We start from the raw sequence: 23008 nt of genomic DNA, 5'->3' as shown, positions 1-23008 counted from the left end.
GTTGTTAAGTGAAACACTGCAGCTAGTTAAGTTAGCAACATGGTTGTTAAGTGAATCTGGCTTCCCCAATTGCCTTTGCTGTCAGAAGCTGCAAAAGGGGATCACATGACCCTGAGACATTGTGACCATCATAAATATGAAGCAGTTACCAATCCTGACTATGGGGATGCTACAAACAGTCTCAAAGTGTAGAAAAACAGCAGGAAATGCCTTTATTCAGTGCCATTGTAACTTTGAAGTAAACAAACTGCTGTAAAAGAGGGAGGCCATTTGGAGACTTCAGCACTGACAGGAGTACTGCTATAGTTCCAAAAAACCAGTGACAAATATTATGTTATGGAGTCAAAGGTTATAGGTTACTAGACTCTAACCTTTAGACTGAAGAACATAACAGGGCAACTACTTCAAGGAGATAAAAACTACCATAATCAAGGAACTATGAAGGAGAAAACCACACACCTCCCATCATTGGCAGGGCAAGCTACTACATATAAAGAGGAAGCAAACTACAACTCTCTCGCACTGGTGACGTTACCTACTTGGGCAGTGAAACATCAGCAAGCGAACAACCAAGCTCAGAGAGCATCTCAGATCGAGAACAAGAACTGAGATAAGAGTGGGGCAGAGTTATGAACTTCATGTGCTCCTACAAGGGAGGACAGATTTAGCAACTAGAATGACTGTTCTCTTGTTTATATACGGACAGTAGGAAGATGGGGGGAAAACACAGGCAACACTCTTGGGAAAGATCACCACTAAGTAGGAATTTCAGAGAAAGTAAAGAGCCACCTACAGCTTCACAGTTTAAACAGCGAGTTTCGTTTGTTAGTGTTCCCTGGAAGATTTCGTGGACCCACGTAAGCTCTGCCTTCTCCCCTTCATCACTCTCAATGCTTCCGTTCTGGAGTTTGCCATTCTGTTTTTCCTGCTTCTTTTCTTCCTGCAGCAAGTCCGCAATTGTGTTCAATAGATAGTTCAGGAATTCATGTGCGTCCTGCTGCATATAGTTGTCAAATAGCTCTGGTAACAAGAAGGCACACAACAACAACAACAAAAGCAGAGGAATTAAAATATTAGGCTGCCAGCCTAGTACGGTTAAAGTCATTACAGAATTTCAGATGCAAGGACAGATACTAACCCTAGCAACGTGGGCATGCTTTTATCAAAAATGAGCAAAAGTGCTTAGCAAAAATAGGTTTTGAAGAAGGAGATGTGAACATATTCACAGCATGCATATAATATCATGAGTGAAATGATCACATTACTCTGGGACAGTGCAACTGCTATAAGTACATGCCAGTTGCCAAGCACACTATTTCTGATCACAGGACCATGGGGACACTCCAAAGGTCGTAAGGATAAGTCAATTGACTGGTTGTTCAGTTGAGAACTACCTGAAGTTAAGGGCAAAGGACGACAAACGATGGGCCCAGTTACAAAATGATTACCATGTGAGTCTGATTTACTTACTAACTAGTTCTCAAGGTTGGCTTAGTCAGTTAAAAGACATTCTTTAATCAGACGTTGAACCTGGATGCTCTCTACCATCTGTGCCTAGTGGTCACTATGGTGATTCGCTATTTGCAAGTAGCTTGATTCTTAAATTAACAGAATTTTTTAAAAGGTTAAGAGAGACAGGGAGCTTAATGGAGATGTGTGTCCATACATACCCCAGTAGAGGTAGTCCTCCACTTATGACCAGAATTGAGCCCAACATTTCTCTTGCTAAGCAAGACAGTTGTTAAGTGAGTTTTGCCCCATTTTACAACCTTTCTTGCCAAAACGGTCAAGTGAATGATTTGTTAAATTAGTAACAGGGTTGTTAAGTGAATCTGCATTCCCCATTGACTTTTTTTGTCAGAAAGTCGCAAAAGGGGACCACATGATAATGGGACACTGCGACAGTCATAAACATCAATTGCTGGAAATGTCTTAAGTTTGATCATGTGACTTTGGGGATGCTGCATGGTCATAAGTATGAAAAACAGTCTTAAGACAGTTTTCAGTGCTAACTCAGCGGTTGTAAGTCGAGGTCTACCGGTATGAGGGAGCTTCCTGTTCCCCCAAATCCCTAGTTCTGAGCGAGAGGCTTCCAAAGGCCTCCAATCACGCAGAAGCCTCCAGCATCCTCTCCCCCCGAGAGGCTTCCTTACCGTTTTCTTTCCTCAGCCGGGAAATGAACTTCTTGGGGGGGATGACCCCCACTTTCTTCTTCTGGGTGGCAATGCTGTTGAAAAGGTCCGACAAGCACGTCAGAAGGGTCTCCTTTTTGCGGGCCTGGACTTTATAGGCCAAAACCTTTTCCCGAAATGGACGACAGAAGTAAAGGGCCTGGAGGACTGAGTTACAATAGCAGGTATTTCCAAACTGGGAGAACAGAAAAAGAAAAGTAACTGTGTGTGTGTGTGTGTGTGTGTGTGTGTGTGTGTGTGCGTCTGTCTGTCAGTCAGCAAAATGGTTATCCAACTGCAGGCAAAAGAGAACTAAGGAAACCAAGAGTATAAGGCAGGGGTGTCCAACCTTGGCAAGTTTAAGACTTATGGACAACTTGTAAACAATTTAAGACTTGTAGACTTTGAAGTCTTAAAATTGTCAAGGTTGGAGACACTTAGTAGATGATCTCCTGCTCAAGCAAGGAATTGGACCGGAAGACCTCCAAGATCCTTTCCAACTTTTGTTATTCTGCCTTCTAAGTAAGCTGGCAAAGAAGAGGATAGAGGGAGGCTGACAAAATAGTATAAAAAGCGAAGGTGTTGCATGCAATATTCTAACAAAAAAACCCCACCATTTGAGGGGAGTAGAATCTTTTTGAGGATTCAGAGCTGCAGGAAGCCTGAGAAGTTTTTGTCCCTGAATGCTTTGCTTAAGCTGAAACTGCTGCACTGGCTCCGAATGCATTCCCTCTGTAATCTCCACCTGGATCTGTCTTGGGGTTGCCTGCCTTGTAGGCTAGTTTGGGGGCTTTGTCAGGACTTCCTCAACCATGAAATGTCCCACAGCTGCCCGTCCCCACAATATGCCTGAAGTATTTCCTTTGTTGACCCTCCGTGAAGGGAGCTGACCCAGACTTTTTAAAAGCTTTGCAATGCCATTTGGCCCACCCTCCCACCCATTCCACAAAGCAACAATGCTGTTCAATTAGGGAGGGGAACTATGTCGTTGCCTGTCACTCCAGAGGAATCTGTTGCTATGCTGTTACGACTGTCAGCGATGGGTGGTGCTCAGGGCGAGGGGGCTGTTTGTGACCCGACCATGATTTATGTGTGGAGCTGACAGCAGCCAGAACTCTGATGGGATGCCAAGGAGGGTTAGAGGAGGCTCTTTCCAGAGTCAGCTCAGATCAAGGATGTTTAGAGAAGAGACCAGCACGCTTAGGAGGAAAATGTCCTAGGGATGAGTTAGACAGTGTCTACATGCTTCCTGTTTACAAAGCTGAAAGCAGATGTTTGCATCTGTCACATTGGAAGGTTGCTTCATTTCAGAGAAAGAAAAGAGAATCTGAGGGGAGATGATCACATCTGGGAGAAATCATCTGACATTCAGAATACATCATCATCTTCATCTCCGCAACAGCTTCCTCCATCCACATCAAGACTCTCAGTATAAACCAGGTGTCTCCAACCTTGGCAACTTTAAGACTTGAGGACTTCAACTCCCAGAGTTCCTCAGCCAGCTTTCTGGGAGTTGAAGTTGACGAGGTTGGAGACCCCTGGTATAAACAAAACTAATATTTACCCATTGAAAATAATGTATTGGGAGCTGTGTGCTGTTCAACCCTAGGCTGTGGAAAGCTTTGATAGGGTGCTTTGGTTCAGTTAATCATCAATCAAATCACTCCTGAAGCAGATTTGTGAATCTCTTGCCTCAAAGCAGCAAACTGAATGAAGATGAAACACTTTTTATTATAGCTTTGCCGGGGTCATTGTACACCCCTTCTGCAATTCCACTTCCCTGCAGGGAGAAGAGCCATGGACATTGACATGACCAATGGGTTTCAGCATCTCATGGTCTCTGAGCCTATTACGCTTCCCTCCATCCCACAGAATTCTATTCTTTTGGGATGCTCCCATCCACACATCTGGAAGTTCAATTCAGCTTTCAAATACAAGCTCCAAGCTGACCATGGATGGGTCCAGCCTTAGGTTCACTTCCACAGGATTAGGGCAGGATTAAACTCTCACAATCAGCCAGTGACGTGTGGTGAGGTTTATGCCTGGTGAGGCTCACCTGGGCATCCTTTTGCGAAGCAGCTCAGCAGGACAGCGGCCAGCCTCGGCGGTGGGGGGGGGGGGAATTTGCATCGTGGGAACAGCCAAGCGCCCGGGTCTGCAGCAAAGGCGCTTGGCGGCTCCCGCGATGCAAAGTGCCCCGCCGCCCCTAATGTCGCCGCCCACCCGCTGCCCTGGCCTGCGGCCGCTGCTTCTCCAAGCTCCACCGCTGGAAGTCCCAGATCGCCTCTGGGGGAAGGCTATGAGAAGCGGAGCGAAGCTTCTCCGCGGCCTCCCAGCGCTGCGCAGTCTCTCTCGCAGGAGCGCATGCCAGCGGCCGGCGGCCCGGAGCGGCCCCAGCTGTGAGACAAGGCAGATCGATCCACCGGCTTCTCAAGTTCCTGGCCCAGCGCCTCCTTGCAGAAGCAGCTGCCGCGCGGCAAAGCGGCCCAAGGTGGCAGGAACGCCCCGCCGGGTGAAGGAGGGGTGGTGGCGGCGGCAGCGGCTGCTTTAAGCGCTGCCTTGTCTCGTAGCCGGGGCCGCTCCGGGCCGCCGGCCGCTGGCACGCGCTCCTGCGAGAGCCTCTGCGCAGCGCCAGGAGGCCACGGAGAAGCTTCGCTCTGCTTCTCACTCAGCCTTCCCCCAGAGGCGATCCGGGACTTCCAGCAGTGGAGCCTGGCAAGCAGGCCGGGGCAGCAGGCGGGCGGCAGGGCACTTTGCATCGCGGGAGCCGCCAAGCACCCAGGTCTGCAGCAAAGGCGCTTGGCAGCTCCCGCGATGCAAAGTGCCCGTCTCCACAAGAAAGAAGCGAGGGCTTCTCCCGCCTGGCTCTTGTAAGGAAACCCCCGGCTAAGTGTTTTATGGCTGGCTAAAATGCGCGGATGTTTCCAGCCACCCACAGGGGTACTAGGAGGGAAGGGGTCGCTCCTCGGGAGTCTATCTAGCCAGGAGCCCCAGGAGACACCCCCCCCAGAGAAGAATTGGGGCCACCAAAGCTCCCACACCCACCCACCTTTGGGATGCAAGATACGGCAAGGGTTGCAGCGAAGGGAATCTGGACCCTGGGAAGGTTGGGGAGGGGTGAAGAGCGAGCCTCCTCCTTCTCCCCCACTCCTCTCTCCTCTGAAGCGCGCCCTCCGAAATAACCCGCCCAACGTAAGCATGCTCAAGAAGACATGATTCGCTGCTCCCAGATCAGGAGGCGGGAGAATTAGTGCCTCTTTTGCATCTGAACTTTTTTGCCTTTTAACTCTTTCTTAACTTTTAGAAGGCGAAAAATTCCTTATGCAAAGGAGGCCCCGAGTTCTCTCGCCTCCTGCTTTGGTTAACACTAAGCAGACACCAAGCCACTGTGACCTGGAATCTGGTAGCAAATATCTTGGCTTTAATTATTTTAAAAAAATTATTTAAATTTCTTTCCTTTTCCTGAGGAGACTGGTGAGGCTCTGCCTCCCTTGCCTCTAGTGACTGCACGTCCCTGCAATGAGCAAATACTTGCAAGCTCTGGCCCAAAGGTTTCTGCTTTTTAAAAAAGGGCAGAAAGGTGGCTTTTTCTGGGCCAGCCCCTTTCTCTGTGGTCCACCTGTCTCAGGAGTTTTGTATCTCATTCTGACTGGAAAGACACTTCTGCTGCTGCTGCTTCCTAACCAATTGATCAAACTTCCTCAAGCAGACAAATGGCCAATGTTTGAATTCTTGCTTTACTTTGCAAAGGTCAATTTTTAAGCAGAGTTTCTGAGATTCAGGATACAAACTGGCTCCAGTAGCAGTGAATCCAAGGGGTACTCAGGGGTACTCAGGGGTGTTTGGTTCCAAATCCAGGGATGATAAAAGAAGACACAACGATCAGACAACTGCCCAAGAAGCACAAAAGAGCCACTCACATTAACCAAGCCGAAGTAATGCTCGTTCATAGGAAATTGATCCGCACCAATCTCTTTCTCCAAAGCAGAGGCATTGGCGCCCTGGAAGACAAAACAGAGGGAAGAAAAGACGGGTAAAATGGGTACAGGTAGTCCTTGACTTACAACAGTTCATTTAGTGAACTCCGACCCGCGCGCTTGCCCCAGCAGCTGCCTGCGTTCCGAGCGGCTCCTGGGAGTTAAACAGGACGCCGGAGGAAAGAAGAGTGAGCCAGGAACGAACTAAAGAAAATTGAATACACTCATTCAGCCTGTTCACATCCTAAATTGAATAATACTCACAATAAATGCTCAAGAGAGTCCAAGCTAGTAAAAGAAATGAAGAGAAACTTTAAGCCCGTTCGCTGGGCTAGCTGAATTGAAAAAATCTGGGGATAATCAGCACCAGAGGCGTGGCTTAAAGATTCAATTCAGTTCTGGGCAGTTTGGCTGTATTTAACCCTTGCATGGACTCTCCTGAGCAGCGCCCTGGAAAAAACCAGATAAATTTTGTAAATAGATACAAAAATTGAGGTAAATGAACTTCAATTGTGTCACCTCCTTTATTTATGCTTCCTTCAACAAAATGACCATTGGCTTACCTGAATGGTCATTCTCTAGGTGCTGCAGGAGCGTCCAAGTATGGGTTAACTTCAGCTTGCTGCCCAAGGACTGAGTTCAAATCTTTGTGTAGCCACGCCTCCTGTTCCCCATAGAGGCTCAGTTTTAAAAACAAAGGTATCTGATCCAAAGGTTGCTGTATGGAAAAGTCTGTGTCTTATGGTGCAAGGTCCTGCACCCATCCAAGAAAAAACCCCAGGGTGGACACTCCCGCAGTGCCTAGAGAACGACCATTCAGGTAAGCCAACGGTCATTCTCCTAGGCGCTGCTATGTGATCCCAGGGTGGGAAGAAGGAACGTCCTAGTTAACAGGGGCTGCAAGGACCCACTGTAAGACACTCCTTCCAAAGCCTCAGCCGAGGCAAAGGTAGTTTTGAATGAACGGGGCCGGCGAGGACCAAGTGGCTGCCCGACAGATCTCCTCAATGGGTGCTTGAGTGGCCCAGACGGCCATCGTCGTGGTGCTCCTTGTGGAGTGTGCTGTTATACAAGGAGGAACAGGCCTGGCTTGTTGTTCGTAGGCCAACTTTATGCATACGTGCAGCCAGCGACCTATGGTGGAAGATGACACCTTCCTGCCCATTGAAGTAGGTTGGAATGAAACGAAGAACGATTCCGACTTGCTAAAGAAGGCTGTCCTCTTTTTGCTCACCCGCACAATGCGGCACACATCTAGCTTGTGCCAGACCCACTCCCTGAGATGGCTAGGGTGCGGGCAAAAGTCGGGGAGGATCACCTCCTGCGTTCTGTGGAATAAGCTGTTAATTTTTGGTTAAAAGGCTGGGTCCAATCTCAGAATGACCCTGTCCGAATGTATGATACAAAGGTCCTCCCTAATGGAGAGTGCAGCCAGCTCTGAGATTCTGCGTGCCAAGGTAATGGCTATGAGGAAGGCAGTTTTGAGCGACAAATGTCAAAGAGCGAATAGGTTCGAATGGCAGTGATGTTAGGGTCTGCAAGACAATTGACAAGTCCCAATTCAGGTAACAGGGGACGTAAGTTGGTAGCCCCCTTCAGGAAGCTGCGAACCCTTGGGTGTCTGCTGAGCGCTTGAGAATTGTCTCTGGACAAGATGGTGGCCAGGGCTGCAGTCTGCCTCTGAAGTGTGTTGGGGGCCAGACCGTTGTCCAAGCTGTCCTGTAGAAAATCCAGGATTTGTGGCATTGTCGCAGCCATGGCGATAATTTGATGGGAGTGACACCAAGAAGAGAAACTGGTCCATGTCGCGTCATAGATCTGCACAGTGGGAGGTCTCCTGGATGCCTGGATAGTGCGGATGACTCTGTCAGAGAAGTTGTCCTGACTCAGGAGCTCCCTCTCAAGTGCCACATGGCCAATTGAAGCCATCGAGGGTCCGGGTGAGGAATGGCCCCCTGGTAGAGGGAAATCTGCTCCTGAGGAATGCGCCAATGCTCGGTCACCAACAAACTGAAAATGTTGGTGAACCAGGACCTCTGTGGCCAGTGCAGAGCCATGAGCAGTACCTCGTCCCCCTCCAGTAGGATCTTCTTGATCACCTGAGGCATCAGTGGGAGGGGCAGAAACGCATATAGCAGTCCTGGGGGCCAGCGGCACCGAAGAGCATCCGTCCCTTCCGCGTCAAAGCAGTGGAACCTTGAAATAAACCAGGGGAGCTGAGCGTTCTCGGGACTGGCAAATAGGTTTAGAACCGGGAGACCAAACCTCTGCGTCAGCTGGTGGAACAGAGATGGATGAAGCTGCCACTCCAAGTTGCTGATGGTCGTTCTGCTCAGCCAGTCCGCCATCACATTGTTCTCCTCGGAGATGTGGTCCGCCCTCAAGGACTCGAGGTGGCGTTCTGCTCAACGCCCCAATGCTTCTGCCTCCGACATCAGGGCTTTCGGTCGAGTGCCGCCCTGATGATTGATGTAAGCCTTGGTGGCGATGTTGTCTGCCAGAATGAGGACATGATGGCCCTCGATGAATCGACAGAAGTGGCACAGGGCAAGACTGGCGGCTCTGAGTTTCAGCCAGTTTATGTTGTGGGCGAGCTCTGCCTGTGACCACCTGCCCTGTGTCATGTGAGTCTGTAGGTGAGCATCCCAGCCATATAAGCTGGCATCTGCTGTTATGACCAGGCACTCTGGTTCCTTGAAGAGGGATCCCCCTCGCTAGTGCTGGGGATTGCCACCACCCAAGTGACCGAACCACTCTTGGGGGAATGGTGACCACCCTCTTGGAGTTGCTGGCCTTGCGTCGCTGTATGGGGAGAAGGAACCACTGAAGTTCTCGTGCGTGCAGCCGCGCCCATGGAACAGCGATGCATGAGATCAGCTTCCCCAGCAGCTGAGACAGAGTCACTAGAGGTGCTGACCTGGATTTCCTGACCTGGCGTACTAGGGATATGATGCTGTCCCTCCGCTCCTGCGTGAGGAAGACTCTGCAGGTTCTGGAGTTGATCACAATGCCCAGGTGTTGAATCCTGGAGGTAGGTTCCAAATGGCTCTTCTCCAGATTGACGGAAAACCCGTGTTGCTGTAATGCATAGACAGTGGCATTGAGATCCTGGCGCGCCCTCTGTCTGGACACCGACATTAACAGGATGTCGTCCAGGTAGTAGACGATCCTCACCAGACAAGTCCTGAGGTGTGCAGCGACAGCAGCCAGGAGCTTGGTGAAAGTCCTGGGGGACGATGACAGGCCGAAGGGGAGAGCCTTGTATTGATAATGTTGGTTTGCAAACTGGAACCTCAGTAACTTGCGATGCGCTGGATGAATGGGAACATGCAGGTATGCTTCCTTCAGGTCGATTGAAGTCAGGAAGTCACCTTGCCTGATGCAACCCAAGATGGTCTGGAGGGACTGCATCCTGAAGCGCTTGTACTCTATGTGGATATTGAGTTTCTTGAGGTCCAGAATGGCTCTCACCCCACCTGAAGCTTTGGGAACCAGAAAGAGGATCGAGTAGAATCCCCTGCCTTCCTGACCCCGGGGCACCTGCTCTATGGCCGCTATGTCCAGTAGATGCTGGATTTCCGCCTGCATCATTTGTCGCTTGTGGGGCGACTTTGGGATGGGGCAACGAATGAAGGACCAAGGAGGAAGGGATAGGAAGTCTAAGGTGAGACCCTGACGAATGGTGTTCAGTACCCAAGTGTCCGTTGTTGTCTCCTCCCGCTGGTCGGTGTAAAGCTGTAGCCGACCCCCTATGGGAGGAGACCGGTGATGGTCACTTGGATCTGCGAAAGGAGCAGTTGGAACCCCCCCCCTCGAAAGGACCTGTGGTTCCCCTGCTGCCTGGGTCTGTCCCTGAAGGACGCCCTATTCTGGGTGCGGTCCTGTGATTGGGAATAGGACCTGGCAAAGCTCCCCAATGTGGAAGGGGAGTCATTATTCTGAAAGGACTGCCTACGAAAATAGGGCTGACCTTTGCGGTCTGGTTTCTTGGTGACCACCAGTAAAATCTTCCGTTTGTCCTTGGACTCAATCAAGACAGAGTCCAAGGCCTCCCCAAATAGCTTGTCACCCTTGAAGGGTGGTGAGGCCAACTTCAACTTAGCCTTCATGACTGCCTGCCAGTGGCATAGCTACAGCAAGCGGCGGGTGGTCACATTTGAAGCCATAGCCCTAGATGAAAATTTGGTGGCGTTAAGTGAAGCGTCGGCCAAATACTCGACTGCTGCAATGATCTTGTTCACATCTTGGCGTGATCTAGCATCCCCAGCAGGGAGGTTGGGAAGCCAAAACAGTGCTGCCCTGCTGAAGTAGGAAGAGGAGGAGGAGGCCTTCATGGCCCATGCAGTGACCATGTGAGTTTTATGGCAGGCCTTCTCCACTTTTTTGTCCTCCGCTTTCAGACCTTCCAGTAGATCGGCTGGGAGGGCTGAGTTGGAGGTCAGTGCCACTATGGGATCATCTACTTGCGGAAGCTTCAAGAGCTCCTCCATGGCAGTCTCTACCGAATAGAGCTTTTTATCCACCCCACTAGGATTGGCCAATGACCCAGGTTGAACCCATTGTCGCTGGATAATTTCCAGGAACAGCTGTGGCACTGGAACCAACTCCTGAGGAGTAGCTTCCTTAAAGAGGCCTGCGCCTGGATCCCCTGGTCCTATAGTCTCCTTGTTACCCTGATCAGCGGTATTCTTATCAGATTGGGCAGGAAGTCCCATTTGAATGGACGAAGTCCTAGCCTTGGTCAGAATGTTTACTGTTTACTGTTTATTAAATTTATAGGCCGCCCAATCCCAGGGGACTCCGGGCGGCTTACAGAAACAAAAATATTAAAAAAGATTAAAAACAAATAAAACACAACAAATTTAAAAAGACACAACATGCACCCAGTGTAAGCGAGGCTGGACCTCAATCCAGAGGTCAACAGCACCAGGCCTGCCGGAATAGCCAGGTTTTGATAGCTTTTTGGAAGGCCATGAGAGTGGGTAGGGTCCGGATCTCTGGGGGTAGCTCATTCCATAGGGGCGGAGTGGCAACAGAGAAGGCCCTACTCCGTGGCGTCGCCAGCCGGCATTGTCCTGCTGATGGTACCTGGAGAAGGCCCATCCTGTGCAATCTTATCGGTCTTAGGGAGGTGTGCGGCAGAAGACGGTCTTGTAGATATCCGGATCCTAGGCCATGTAGGGCTTTAAAGGTGATAACCAGCACCTTGAATCGTGCTCGGAGACCAATAGGAAGCCAGTGCTGCTCGCGGAGGATAGGTGTAGTGTGGGTGTACTTAGGTACACCTAGTATCGCTTGCGCAGCTGCATTCTGGACTAATTGTAGTCTCCGAACACTTTTCAGGGGCAGCCCCATGTAGAGCGCATTACAGTAATCCAGTCTTGAGGTGACGAGGGCGTGAGTGACTGTTTGCAGTGCCTCCTGGTCCAAATAGGGCTGCAACTGGTGCACCAGGCGAACCTGGGCAAAGGCCCCCCTGGTCACAGCTGACAGGTGATGTTCCAACATCAGCTGCGGATCCAGGACCCCCAAGGTGCGGACCCTCTCTGAGGGGAGCAAAGTTTCTCCTCCCAGGCTTAGGAACGGACTAGCTGGACTGTCCTTAGGAGGCAACATCCACAGCCACTCGGTCTTGTCAGGATTGAGTGCAAGTTTGTTCACTCCCATCCAGACCCTAACAGCTTCCAGGCACTGGAACATCACTTCCACCGCTACGCTGAGTTGGCACAGGGCGGACAAATACAACTGTGTATCGTCCGCATACTGGTGGTATTTGATCCCGTGCCGGCGAATGATCTCACCCAGTGGCTTCATGTAGATATTAAGTAGGAGGGGGGACAAGACCGACCCCTGCGGCACCCCATAATTAAGGGGCCTAGGAGTTGACCTCTGTCCTCCAACCAACACCGACTGCGACCTGTCGGAGAGGTAAGAGGAGAACCACCATAAAACGGTGCCTAACACTCCCACCTCTTCCAGCCATCGCAGAAGGATATCATGGTCGATGGTATCGAAGGCCGCTGAGAGGTCAAGGAGCACAAGGATAGAGGAGTGTCCTCTATCCCTGGCCCACCAGAGATCATCGGTCAGTGCGACCAAAGGGGTTTCGGTGCAGTAACCAGGCCTGAAACCAGACTGAAAAGGGTCTAGATGATCTGCTTCATCCAAGGTTCGTCGGAGTTGGAGGGCCACCACCTTCTCAACAACCTTCCCTAAAAAAGGGAGGTTGGAGACTGGACGATAGTTTTTAAGAATAGCTGGATCCAGAGAAGGCTTCTTGAGGAGGGGTCTCACCACTGCCTCCTTCAGAGGTTGTGGAAAAGAACCCTCCCGCAAGGAAGCGTTCGTAATTCTCTGGAGCCAGCCTCGTGTTACCTCCTTGCTGGTCGAAACCAGCCAGGAGGGACATGGATCCAGTAAACAGGTAGAGGCACTCATCGCTCCCATGGCCTTGTCCACCTCATCAAGGGTGACAAGCTGGAACTCATTCCAGGAAATCTGAGCAAGACCCTCCCCCAGCATCTCCACTGGTTCTGTCCAAGTGCAGTCAAGGTCTGTCCGGATCTGAGCGATTTTGTCCGACAGAAACTGGGCAAACTCCTCAGCCGGTCCCTGTAAGGCATCCCCCCTTTCAGGAGGGAGCGGGTTATCCTAAACAGGGCGGCTGGGCGAGATTCTGCGGACGCAATAAGAGTTGAAAAATGTGCACATTTTGCCGCCCGTATCGCCACTAAATAAGTCCTAATGAAGGCTCTTAGTAGTGTTCGGTCGGATTCGGAGTTGCTAGCCCTCCAGCATCGCTCTAGGCGTCTCTTTTGGTGCTTCATCTCCCGGAGTTCCTCGGTAAACCAAGGTGCCCTCCTGGATCCACTGCCGCAGAGAGGCTGCAAAGGCGCAATCCGATCTAGCGCCCCAGTCGCCGCTGTATTCCAGGCGGTGACCAAGGACTCTGTTGGATTGTGGGCAAGAGAGTCAGGTATTTCCCCAAGCTCCTTCTGAAATCCCAGCGGGTCCATCAGGTGCCTGGGGCGGAACCACTTAATCGGTTCCACCTTCCTGCAGTGGGGGAGTAGCTTCCGAAAATCAAGCCTCAACAGGAAGTGATCTGACCATGACAAGGGCGAGATCTCTATACCCCTTAGCTCAAGATCACGTGTCCACTGCCCCGAGAGAAACACTAGGTCGAGCGTGTGTCCCGCTCTATGAGTTGGACCCTGAATTACCTGGGTCAAGTCCATGGTTGTCATGGAAGCCATGAACTCCTGGGCCCCATCAGAGCGTTCGCCTAGGGACGGCAGGTTGAAGTCCCCCAGTACTATCAGTCTGGGGAACTCCACCGCCAACCCGGCTACTGACTCCAGGAGCACAGGCAGGGCTGTTGTGACGCAGCTGAGAGGTAGGTACGTCAAAAGCAAGCCCACTTGAACCCCTAGGTCCAACTTCAAGAGAAGGGACTCACACCCTACAGTCTCCGGAGCAGGGATCCTGCAAGGAACCAATGATCCTCGGATAATAATTGCCACTCCCCCACCCCTTCACTGGTGTCGTGGTTGGTGGAGCACCTGGAACCCTTCCGGGCACATTTCTGAGAGAGGGACTCCTCCCTCATGGACCAGCCAGGTTTCAGTAATACATGCCAGGTCTGCCCCCTCGTCAAGTATTAAGTCCTGGACGAGGAGAGCTTTATGAATCACAGACCTGGCATTTAGCAACAACAACCTGAGACCAGGATCCTGGCTTCTCTTGCCACCAGGTCCTTGAGTTGAGCTTACAGGGCTGGAACAAGGGATTGCTGTGACGTAGTGAGCCCTCCTTCCCCAGTGATGGCTAGCCCTGTAACTCCTGTCATACCTGCCCCTCCCCATCATGACCGGAATGCTCCGCCCCACCCCGTAGATCCCCCCTCCCATGGCCCCCGCTTTCACCGGCAGGCCAAGTCTATCATTCATTCTAGGACGAGAGGTAGGCCTGGGCGCCCTACCACTTCTGCTTATGCACTCAGTGGAGGAGGCACCAGGCTGCACCCTCGGTCCTCTCATATATACCCACAGTCACTCTCTCATACATACCCCACTATGGTCAATTAAAAGCGTACAAAATACAGTGAATAATAATATAAAATTAGTTAAATTTAAGTGGGTTCACTCATCAACAATCACACCATACACACTCCATCCACAGAAATTGCGCAGATCTTAAGAAGTCCACTCAAGCAGATTTGTGCAGATATGGAGGTCAGGGCCAATGATAATGAAAAGGAGGAAGAATTCCTCAGTCCCTCTCCCCTCCTGTAAGTCCGGAAGAAGCCAAAGAGGGCCCAAGGGCCCAGAGTCTATGATGGCTGGGGTGGTTGCAGGGAGGGGAATAGGGGGCAGCAGATAGCGCTGGCTGCCCTGACCATGGTGAAAAATGGACAGTGTGTCAGGCAGCAGAGTACCAAGCAGCACGAAAGCCCCGCAGCGGCAACAACCAAGGAAAAGAAAAAGAAGGCCGCATCAAGAGAGGGGGGGGGAGGCCTGGAAGAACTGTGGCAGCGGCAAAGCCCAGCCGCCCAGTCCCGGCACACATTGCTGCAGCGACTCAGCACCCCCTCCTCGGGGTGAGGCACAGACCACCACTCCAACAACGCCCAGCCCAGGTCCAGCAAGTCCAATATAAATCAAAAACCTCTCTCCAGCAGCACAGCTGAAAGGCACCCGCTGTCCAAATGATGCCGCCGCTGCCGCTGCCCGCGGAACGCCACCGCCGCCGCCAGCCAACAAGGAGATGTAAAGACACAGGAACGCCATCCAGGGGCCGCCCGAACGCGACCCCCCCAGGCACTCACCTCCCCCTTTTTTGCCAGTAGAATCTTTTTATGGGTAAAGAACTCAATTAAATCAGGCAGATATGTTGTCTCATTTCTTACTCCAATATTTTATTACAATACTGTAATAAAAGTACAACTCGCTACTTACAGCCTGTTTTTATATTTGAAACATATTCCTTCCTCCATCTTTTATGGCCTGTTTGTTGCAAGAGTTCTTTTATTGGGCAATGAAATGCATTCATGAACAAAAGAAGAGATTTATTGCCTTACAAAGTTTCCTAGTAAAGATGCTTAAGTCACATCATCTCTTTGCGTGCCAGTTTTGGACTGTACAAGCCTTGATTTTTAATCTTCTTCCCCCAAAACACCATTCTAGGTGATGCACATAAAGCTTAATATGTAGCAATAACTTTGATGAACTGAAGTTTCATTTTAACACCTGAAACATTTTTGTAAAAATTCTGGGAGTTGAAGTCCTCCAGGATTAAAGTTACCAAGATTGGAGGCTCCTGCATTAGGCAAACATAACATTTATAACCTAAATAGGGATCACTAATTAATTGGGTAATTTTGGCAAAAAATCTCTAGAGGCCAAGCAAAATTCTGTACCAGATTCTATTCCTTCTATTCACAGAAACCTCTGGTGAATCAGAGTCCCCCGTGAGATAGTTATGAATGAAGTGAGCAGAATCTTCAATGCTGGGAGTTTGGCCACTGGCCTTTTAGATGCCTCTCCCTCCTGGTTGATTAGTTTCCCAAAAGATGATCGGTGGCTGGGCCCATGAGATGCAAATGTTTATCTATGGAGATTCTCAATCATCCAGGTCATGGTTGTCCCAAAGGTGCTTTGTCCAAAAGACAACTGGACGTTATTGGGTTTTTTCCCCCTTTGAAAACATTTTGCTTCTCATCCAAGAAGATCCAGAATTGAAGAAGCTGTTTGGATGAGAAGCAAAACATTTTTAAAGAAAAAACCAAGAAAGTCCAGTTGTCTTTTGGATGTGAATGCTTCTCTGCAAAAAAGGTGGCTTCACCTGCCTTGAAAGAAATGGCTTTCCAACCCCTTCGTCAGAGGCTATTGCTTGATCCAACAAATCTGGCCACAGATAACTGGCCTACACCTCCAAAAAGTTCTGAAAGAAGATTATCAGAACCCTTTCCAGTCAGGCTTAGGCAGAATATTGAAGTGGTTTTGACTGCATTGGTTGATGACCTTTGGTGGGTTTGGGATAAGGGTAAGTGCATCATTCTAGCCCTCCTTAATCTCTTAGCAGCCTTTGATACTATCAGTCATGGCTTTCTTTCAGCTGGCTCAGAGCACTGAAAGGCCCGGTGCTTCCATGCTTCTCCTTTCTATTGCATTGGTTCTAGTCATTTCTATTTCTTCCAGGAGAGAAACTGAGCTGAGGCCCCTGCTTTATGGGTTGCCTCAGGGCTCCACTTTCTCTCCACTCCTATTCAACACTTACATGAAGCTGCTAGGTGAAGTAATCTATTGGTATGAGGTCAAGCATTATCAACAAGCTTATGATATTCAGTTATACATCTCTATCCTGGAGGACCAGGTGAAATTATCAAGGTTCCTTCCCACCACCTGGAGCCTCTGGAGTTTGGATGGAGGAGAACAGGCTCTGGCCCAACAAGATGGCTGTGGATTTCAAGGCCTTCACAGATCCAGAGATTTTCCATCTTTAGTTCTTCCATAATCAGAGTTGGTGTGCAATCTGGGAATCCTCCTGGACTCGTGAATGGCGGCAGCTGTGGCTAGGAAGACCTTTGCACTGTTCGTCTTGTGCAAATAAGTGTGACCGGGAGGCTTCCTGACAGTGACTCAGGTCTTAGTCACTCATGATTGGATTACTATAATGTCTTCTATGTGGGGCTGCCCATGAAGAGCATTCAGAAGTTGAAGCTCGTCCAGAATGTAGTGGTGCAGAGTTTTTGGCAGTTCCCAGTACACCTATATACATTTTCTTCCTGAACCCAGGTCAACATGCATCCCACAGCTACACTTCCATGGAGATGGTTAAAAACATTATTGCTGCTTCAGTGATCCTGCAAAATCTGTTGCAGGGTTGCAGCTAATTCTGTTTATTTTGGGGGTAAGTTTGAAGACTTACAGTGTAAACTGTTTTATATTGTTTTAATTATAAAACCAGTCTGACAGGTATTATATCAGAATGAAATACATGTATTATTATTTTTAAAGGTACAGTTACCCATTTATCTGCAAGCATTCTTAAAATTGTAAATCAAGGGCTAGAAATCCCACCCTCTCAACTTCAAAATTGCTCAGTCTTCTTTCTTTGAAAATCTTTTGCATCAGGATTAATGCCAGATAAATTAGAAGTAGAATATGCTTAGAACTTTTGATAAACTGAGACATTTTTGTAAAGCTTTTGCAAATGAAGATATAAGAAATAGGGCGTCTCATGATTGGATGAGTCAGATAAGCTCTTTGGGCAATGCCCCCTGGCCACCAGGTATTCCCCATTATTTGACAAAGAACTCTATCTGACTCGTTGCACCGTTCACTCCAGACTCAGTTCTTAATTCAGTTCTTAGCTTTTATCGTCTTCAACATCAATATTTATATAACCTCATAAACAATGAACATAACACTTAGTCATACAAACATAGTCAGGGAGGGACTGGATACTCCTCCCCCCACTATGAGAAGAGGCGTATCAGGTAAGTACCAATGCCCTTTCTCCATAGTGAGGGGGGAGGAGTATCCAGAATGGGACATACCAAAGCCTGCATGTCCCTAGGGAGGGAGACCCCTGAGGCCCCATGTCCCCCCCTCATGCCAGTTGAGGCGTGGTCCCCGCCCTGTGAACCGCCTGCAATACCCTGCAGCCAAAGAGGCTTCTGCCGAGGCAAAAGAGTCCAGTTTATAGTTCCTAACAAAGGGAGAGGGGAAAGTCCACGTGGCTGCCCTGCAGATTTCAGCCAGGGAAGCCTGTGTGGCCCAGGCCGTGGATGTGGCTGCACTCCGTGTGGAGTGAGCTGTGATATGATTGGTGTCTGTAAGCCCTGCGATTGGTATGCAGTGGCAATGCAGGTTCGCAACCACCTGCCTATTGTGGTGGAAGTTACCTTGTTACCCAGGACCCTGGTTGGAACGAGACGAACAGAGTTTCGGATTTCCTGTTTGGCCTGGTTCTCCTGAGGTAAATCCTCAGAGCCCTCCTTACGCCCAGAGTGTGCCACTTCTTCTCCAACGGGTGAGAAGGGTCTGGACAGAAGCTGGGCAAATCAGTTCCTGGGCTCAATGGAAGCAGGGGCCCACCTTGGGGATGAAGGACGGATCCAGTCATAACCCCGCTTGTCTTGGTGGAAGACGCAGAGATCCTCCCTGGTGGACAGTGCTTGGAGTTCGGATATCCGCCTGGCAGAGGTGATGGCCACCAGAAAGGCCACCTTAAGAGTCAGGAACTTAAGGGAAACTGTTCGTAAAGGCTCAAATGGAGCGTCTGTTAGAGTGTCCCCTACCCTATGTAAGTCCCAGGAAGGGTACCTGAATACCGTGGGCAGTTTGGAGTTGGAAGCCCCCTTGAGGAATTGCCTGATCACAGGATGGTGAATCAAGCTCTGGTTCCTGCCACGCAGGAGAACTGACGAGATGGCTGAAACCTGTCTCCTAATCGTGTTAAGAGCTAACCCTCTGTCCAAGCCTGCCTGGAGGAAGTCCAGAATCTGTGACACTGAGGCCTGGATAGGATTGTACCCCAGGGAGTTACCCCATGAGGCAAAGGCCCAATAGCAATAGCAGTTAGACTTATATACCGCTTCATAGGGCTTTCAGCCCTCTCTAAGCGGTTTACAGAGTCAGCATATCGCCCACACAGTCTGGGTCCACATTTCACCCACCTCGGAAGGATGGAAGGCTGAGTCAACCTTTGAGCCAGTGAGATTTGAACCGCTGAACTGCAGATAACAGTCAGCTGAAGTGGCCTGCAGTACTGCGCCACCTTGGCTCTTCACATGGAGCCATAGATATGCTCTGTGGAGGGTGTGCGGGCAGTCTGGATAGTCTGTATCACCCTGGGCGTGGGGAGGAGAGGTCTTTCCCCAGGATGCTGCGCTCAAGAGCTAAGCGGTCAGCTGGAGCCACTGAGGGTCCAGCGACCCCTGGTTGAGGGATATTCTCTCCTGGGGGATTCTCCAGGGCTCTCCCCTAAAAGCGACTGGAGAATTGCAAACCATTGGCCCCCGGGGCCAGTGAGGAGCCAACAGAACCCCTTCTGCCCCCTCCCGAAGGATTTTCTGTATGACCCTGGGGATCAGGGGTAAGGGCGGAAAGGCATACAGAAGTCCCCTGGGCCAGGGGCTTCGCAGAGCATCCACTCTTTCTGCCCCCCCATGTCTGGTATCTGGAGAAGAACCTCGGGAGCTGAGTGTTGAGGGATGTGGCGAATAAGCTGACCTCCGGGCATCTGAAGCACTCCGCCAGCTCCTCGAAGACAGCTGGCTGCAGCCTCCCCTCCAAATTGTCCACCTCGGTCCGGCTGAGCCAGTCGGCTCTGATGTTCTCCACCCCTGATATGTGTTCTGCCCTCAGCGAATGCTGTCTAAGATCATGGGCTATCTGAGGTGCTTCTGCAATTTCTCATAGTCGGACATCCCATTCTGAGTTTGTGGTGGGTTCTGGTCTGGGGACCGGCCTGTCTGACCCTTTCCCCCTGGCTATAAGGGTGCTATGATTCTATGACTAGGATTAGCTCAGAAATATTCTGAATGCAAACGCAGACGGAGTTCAATGGTCAGCCCCTAGGGTGCGTGTAAAGATGAAGTGAGGAAGGCTCACCATAAAGAAAGGCCTGCCACAAGGTAAAAGAAAAAACAAAGAAGGGCATCTTCCAACATGTTAAAAACAAGAAAGGACTAAGGAAACAATTGGTCCATTGCTGGGAGAAAGTGGCCAGAAGGTGACAAGCATCAGGGGTAAAGCAGAACTATTTAACTCATGTTTGGCATCTGTCTTTACACAAAGGGATAAAACAGTCCAACCTGTCAAAAAACAGCACCACAAAAATCAGATTAGGAACCCAAGTTGAGATAGGGAAGAAAATGGTAAATGAGCACCTGTCTACGCTAAACAAGATCCAATTCCCAGGACTGGATGGATTACATCCCAGGGATCTGAAGGAACTGGCAGACGAGATTTCCCAACAACTGAACTATATCTTTCAGAGATCCTGGAGTACCGGGGAACTACCATAGGATTGCTGATGAGAGAACGTCCTGAAAAGATTCGGGGGTGGTGGTGGAGAGGAACTCCAACCGCAGACTGTGCCTGATGGTGGATCTGACCCAGGCGTCTGAGGTGATCTCGTCCTAATGATCCACATATGGGAAGAATCGAGTTTGAGTCCCTCTGCGGAAGGGACGGCCACCCCCGCCTGAAATAAGAGGCTGCCACTGCCGATTTGACGGCCCAGGCGGAGGCATTAAAGTTTTTATGCAAAGTAAGTTCTGCACTCTTGTCCTCCAGCTTTAGCTTATCAGTGGCATCCCCCAACACTACCAGGGAAGAGGCGACCAGGGCAGCAACAGGGATGTCAATAGTTGGCAACTGAAGAGTCTTAGCCAGCACCTGTTCTACGTTGTAGAAACGGCAGTCATTTCTGCCCGGGTTGGAGAAATTGGAGGGATGGTCCCACTGGTTCTTCACCACCTCCAGTAACAGGGGAGGAGCAGGAATCTCCTCTTTGTTTGTGGTGGTATTAGAAAACATGGCCATGTCTGGGTCCCTGGGCTGAGGAACTGTAGGGTCCCTAGTCCCAATCTTAGTGGTCTTCCTAGCTTTATTCAAAAGCGTCTTAAACATAGCAGGGGAAAACAGACCCGTAGAGGAGGGGGGATCAGTAGGAGCTGAGTTCTCGTCCTCCAAAAACCCCATATCATGTTGGTTGTCCTCACCCATAGTGGAACCTTCACTGACCATGGATGGGGAAGGAGCCCTATGATAGAACTGACCCCAATGACCCGAAGCCCTGCCAGAACAGGGTGCCCTATCGCTCTGGGAGATGCCATGAGAGATGGCAGCAGAGATCAGTCGCTTGATGCTTTTGGGTAAGAGATCAAGGTCCTCAAGGTCCTCCCGGGAGGGACCTGGGTCCTGAGGGGCCAACCTTCTGGCAGGATGGTGTGCCCTGGAGGTACCCTCCAGTGGGTCAACCTCTTCTTTCCTTGGTGGCCCAGGGGAAACCGAGGGGGAGGGGGACACTCCCCACCCAATATAGACAGTAGACCTGGGGGGGGAGACCAAAGGAGAGGAAGGGCTAAAGCCCCTAGGTGAGGCCGAGTGGTGAGAGGAGTGCCTGATTGGGAACCTGGACCTACTGGTTGACCTGGGCCTAGTGGCTAAGGCCTGTTTCTCCGCCCTGGCAAAAGTCTTCTCCAGGGCCTTATGCCGTCTCAAGTCCTCCCTAGTAGTTGCCCTGGATGGGCATTGGGCCTCCAGAGGCTTAGCAGCGGCCACTCTGATCTGATCCTAGGCCCAAGGGAAGGCTCCTCTCATCCCATAAAGGCCTCCTCCGGGCCCTGGTTCGCCTCAGCACTCGCCTCCATCGCCCCACTCACATGCTCAAAGAAGAGGCCTCTGTAGGCTCCGCTGGTGCCTGGGCCTGTGTGGGCTGCGACTGGCTGCCAAGGAAGACCACTGGAGCAGCCGCTAGAAGAAACACGCGGCGGATTGCGGCCTCCTCCACGTGGCACAATCAAAATCCTCCGACCGCGCTCTTTCCGTCCTTATTAGCGCGATCGCTGGCGCTGCAGGGCTCCGCGGCTCGCCTCTCCCTATCCCTGGCTCGATAAGGCTTGTCTGTGGCCTGGGGATCGCTGCGCTGAGGCCGGTTAGTCAATCTGCCCTCCTACATGGTGGCCGGCAAACAAAGGAAGTGACGGGCGGCCGATTGCGAACCTCGCACGCGCTTCTGGAAGCCCCGGCAGCAGTTTTAAAGCCCGCAGTCTTCCAGGCGAAGAAATGAACTCCCCGGGCTGCTCAAAAAGTATCGAACACTCCCACTGACCTGGCGATATGTTCAGGCCTCAAGGCCTGCAGAGGGGAGGGCAACACCGCACAAGGCTCTCCCCAAACCGCGTGGGGCAGAAAAGACTGTTCCGTGGGCCGCAGCAAATTAATTTGGAAATTTAGAATATCCAATTAGCCAAATAAGTAATCCAATATCAATTACAACTTTCCTTCCTAAGCTCAAAAGTACAGTATTTGGACCAAAAAAGACTGAGAGGAAACTGGGCGATAAAGGAAAAGGCAGGAGTATTTAAGAAATTTCCCCCAGTCTTTGGACCAATCAGGCTTTGAGAATAACCCACGCGTAACCCCTCCCTCTCTTCCACTGGAAAAGCTAACTTTTACTGCTGAAAGGACTATCATCTTTATATTTATCATTTTCTATCATCCTATGCTGGTCCATAATCCAAATAAAAAGCTCTGTCTTACATTAATGATATGATAGAATTTCCAAGGAAGATAGAAATCAGGAATCCCATATTAACGGGATCAAGGTGGCATGTGATGAAAATGGATGAAAACAGCAAAATGATCGTTTCCACTGAACTTAAAGGACAGAGGTGTAAGTCTGGGGAAGCCAAGGAGGAATAGATAAGGAAGTAGGGTAAAAGAGTCATGGTGGATACGTTCAATTTAACTGGGATAAAAACGGAAAGTGGAGGATGTTGAGTCAAAGAGAAAGGGCGTTGGTACTTACCTGATACGCCTTTTCTCATAGTGGGGGGAGGAGTATCCAGAATGGGTTGATCTGTCCTCTCATGATTGGATTGAGTCAGATAAGCTCTTTGGGGAACGCCCCCTGGCCACCAGGAAGACCCCAGTTATTGGCGAAGAACTCTATCCAATTCGTTGCACCATTCACTCCAGACTCTTGATTCAGTTCTTAGCTTTTATTGTTTTCAACATCAATATTCATGTAACTTCATAAACAATTGAACATAACTCTTAGTCATACAAACATAGTCAGGGAGGGGCTGGATACTCCTCCCCCCACTATGAGAAGAAGCGTATC

At 50.3% G+C, this 23008-nt stretch overlaps 1 protein-coding gene across 3 annotated transcripts in view; it reads right to left on the bottom strand.

Annotated features, from left to right (window-relative positions):
* LOC116515688 (ubiquitin carboxyl-terminal hydrolase 12-like) overlaps positions 1-23008 on the bottom strand; it is a 55594-nt gene that overhangs the window by 15967 nt on the left and 16619 nt on the right. For 2 of the 3 annotated variants that reach the window (XM_032227850.1, XM_032227849.1), the window contains exons 2-4: positions 6092-6172; positions 2154-2367; positions 794-1020 (exon numbers count right to left, since the gene is read on the bottom strand). In XM_032227850.1, coding sequence (XP_032083741.1) covers positions 794-1020; positions 2154-2367; positions 6092-6172 — 522 coding nt within the window. Of the gene's footprint in view, positions 1-793; positions 1021-2153; positions 2368-6091; positions 6174-23008 lie in introns of those variants that run through there. The other variant, XM_032227851.1, reaches the window with a different exon arrangement.

Source organism: Thamnophis elegans, chromosome 12 (genome assembly GCF_009769535.1).
Source record: "Thamnophis elegans isolate rThaEle1 chromosome 12, rThaEle1.pri, whole genome shotgun sequence".
Taxonomy (NCBI): domain Eukaryota; kingdom Metazoa; phylum Chordata; class Lepidosauria; order Squamata; family Colubridae; genus Thamnophis; species Thamnophis elegans.
Note: the sequence above shows the minus strand (reverse complement) of the source record. Positions and strands in the feature narration are given on the sequence as shown.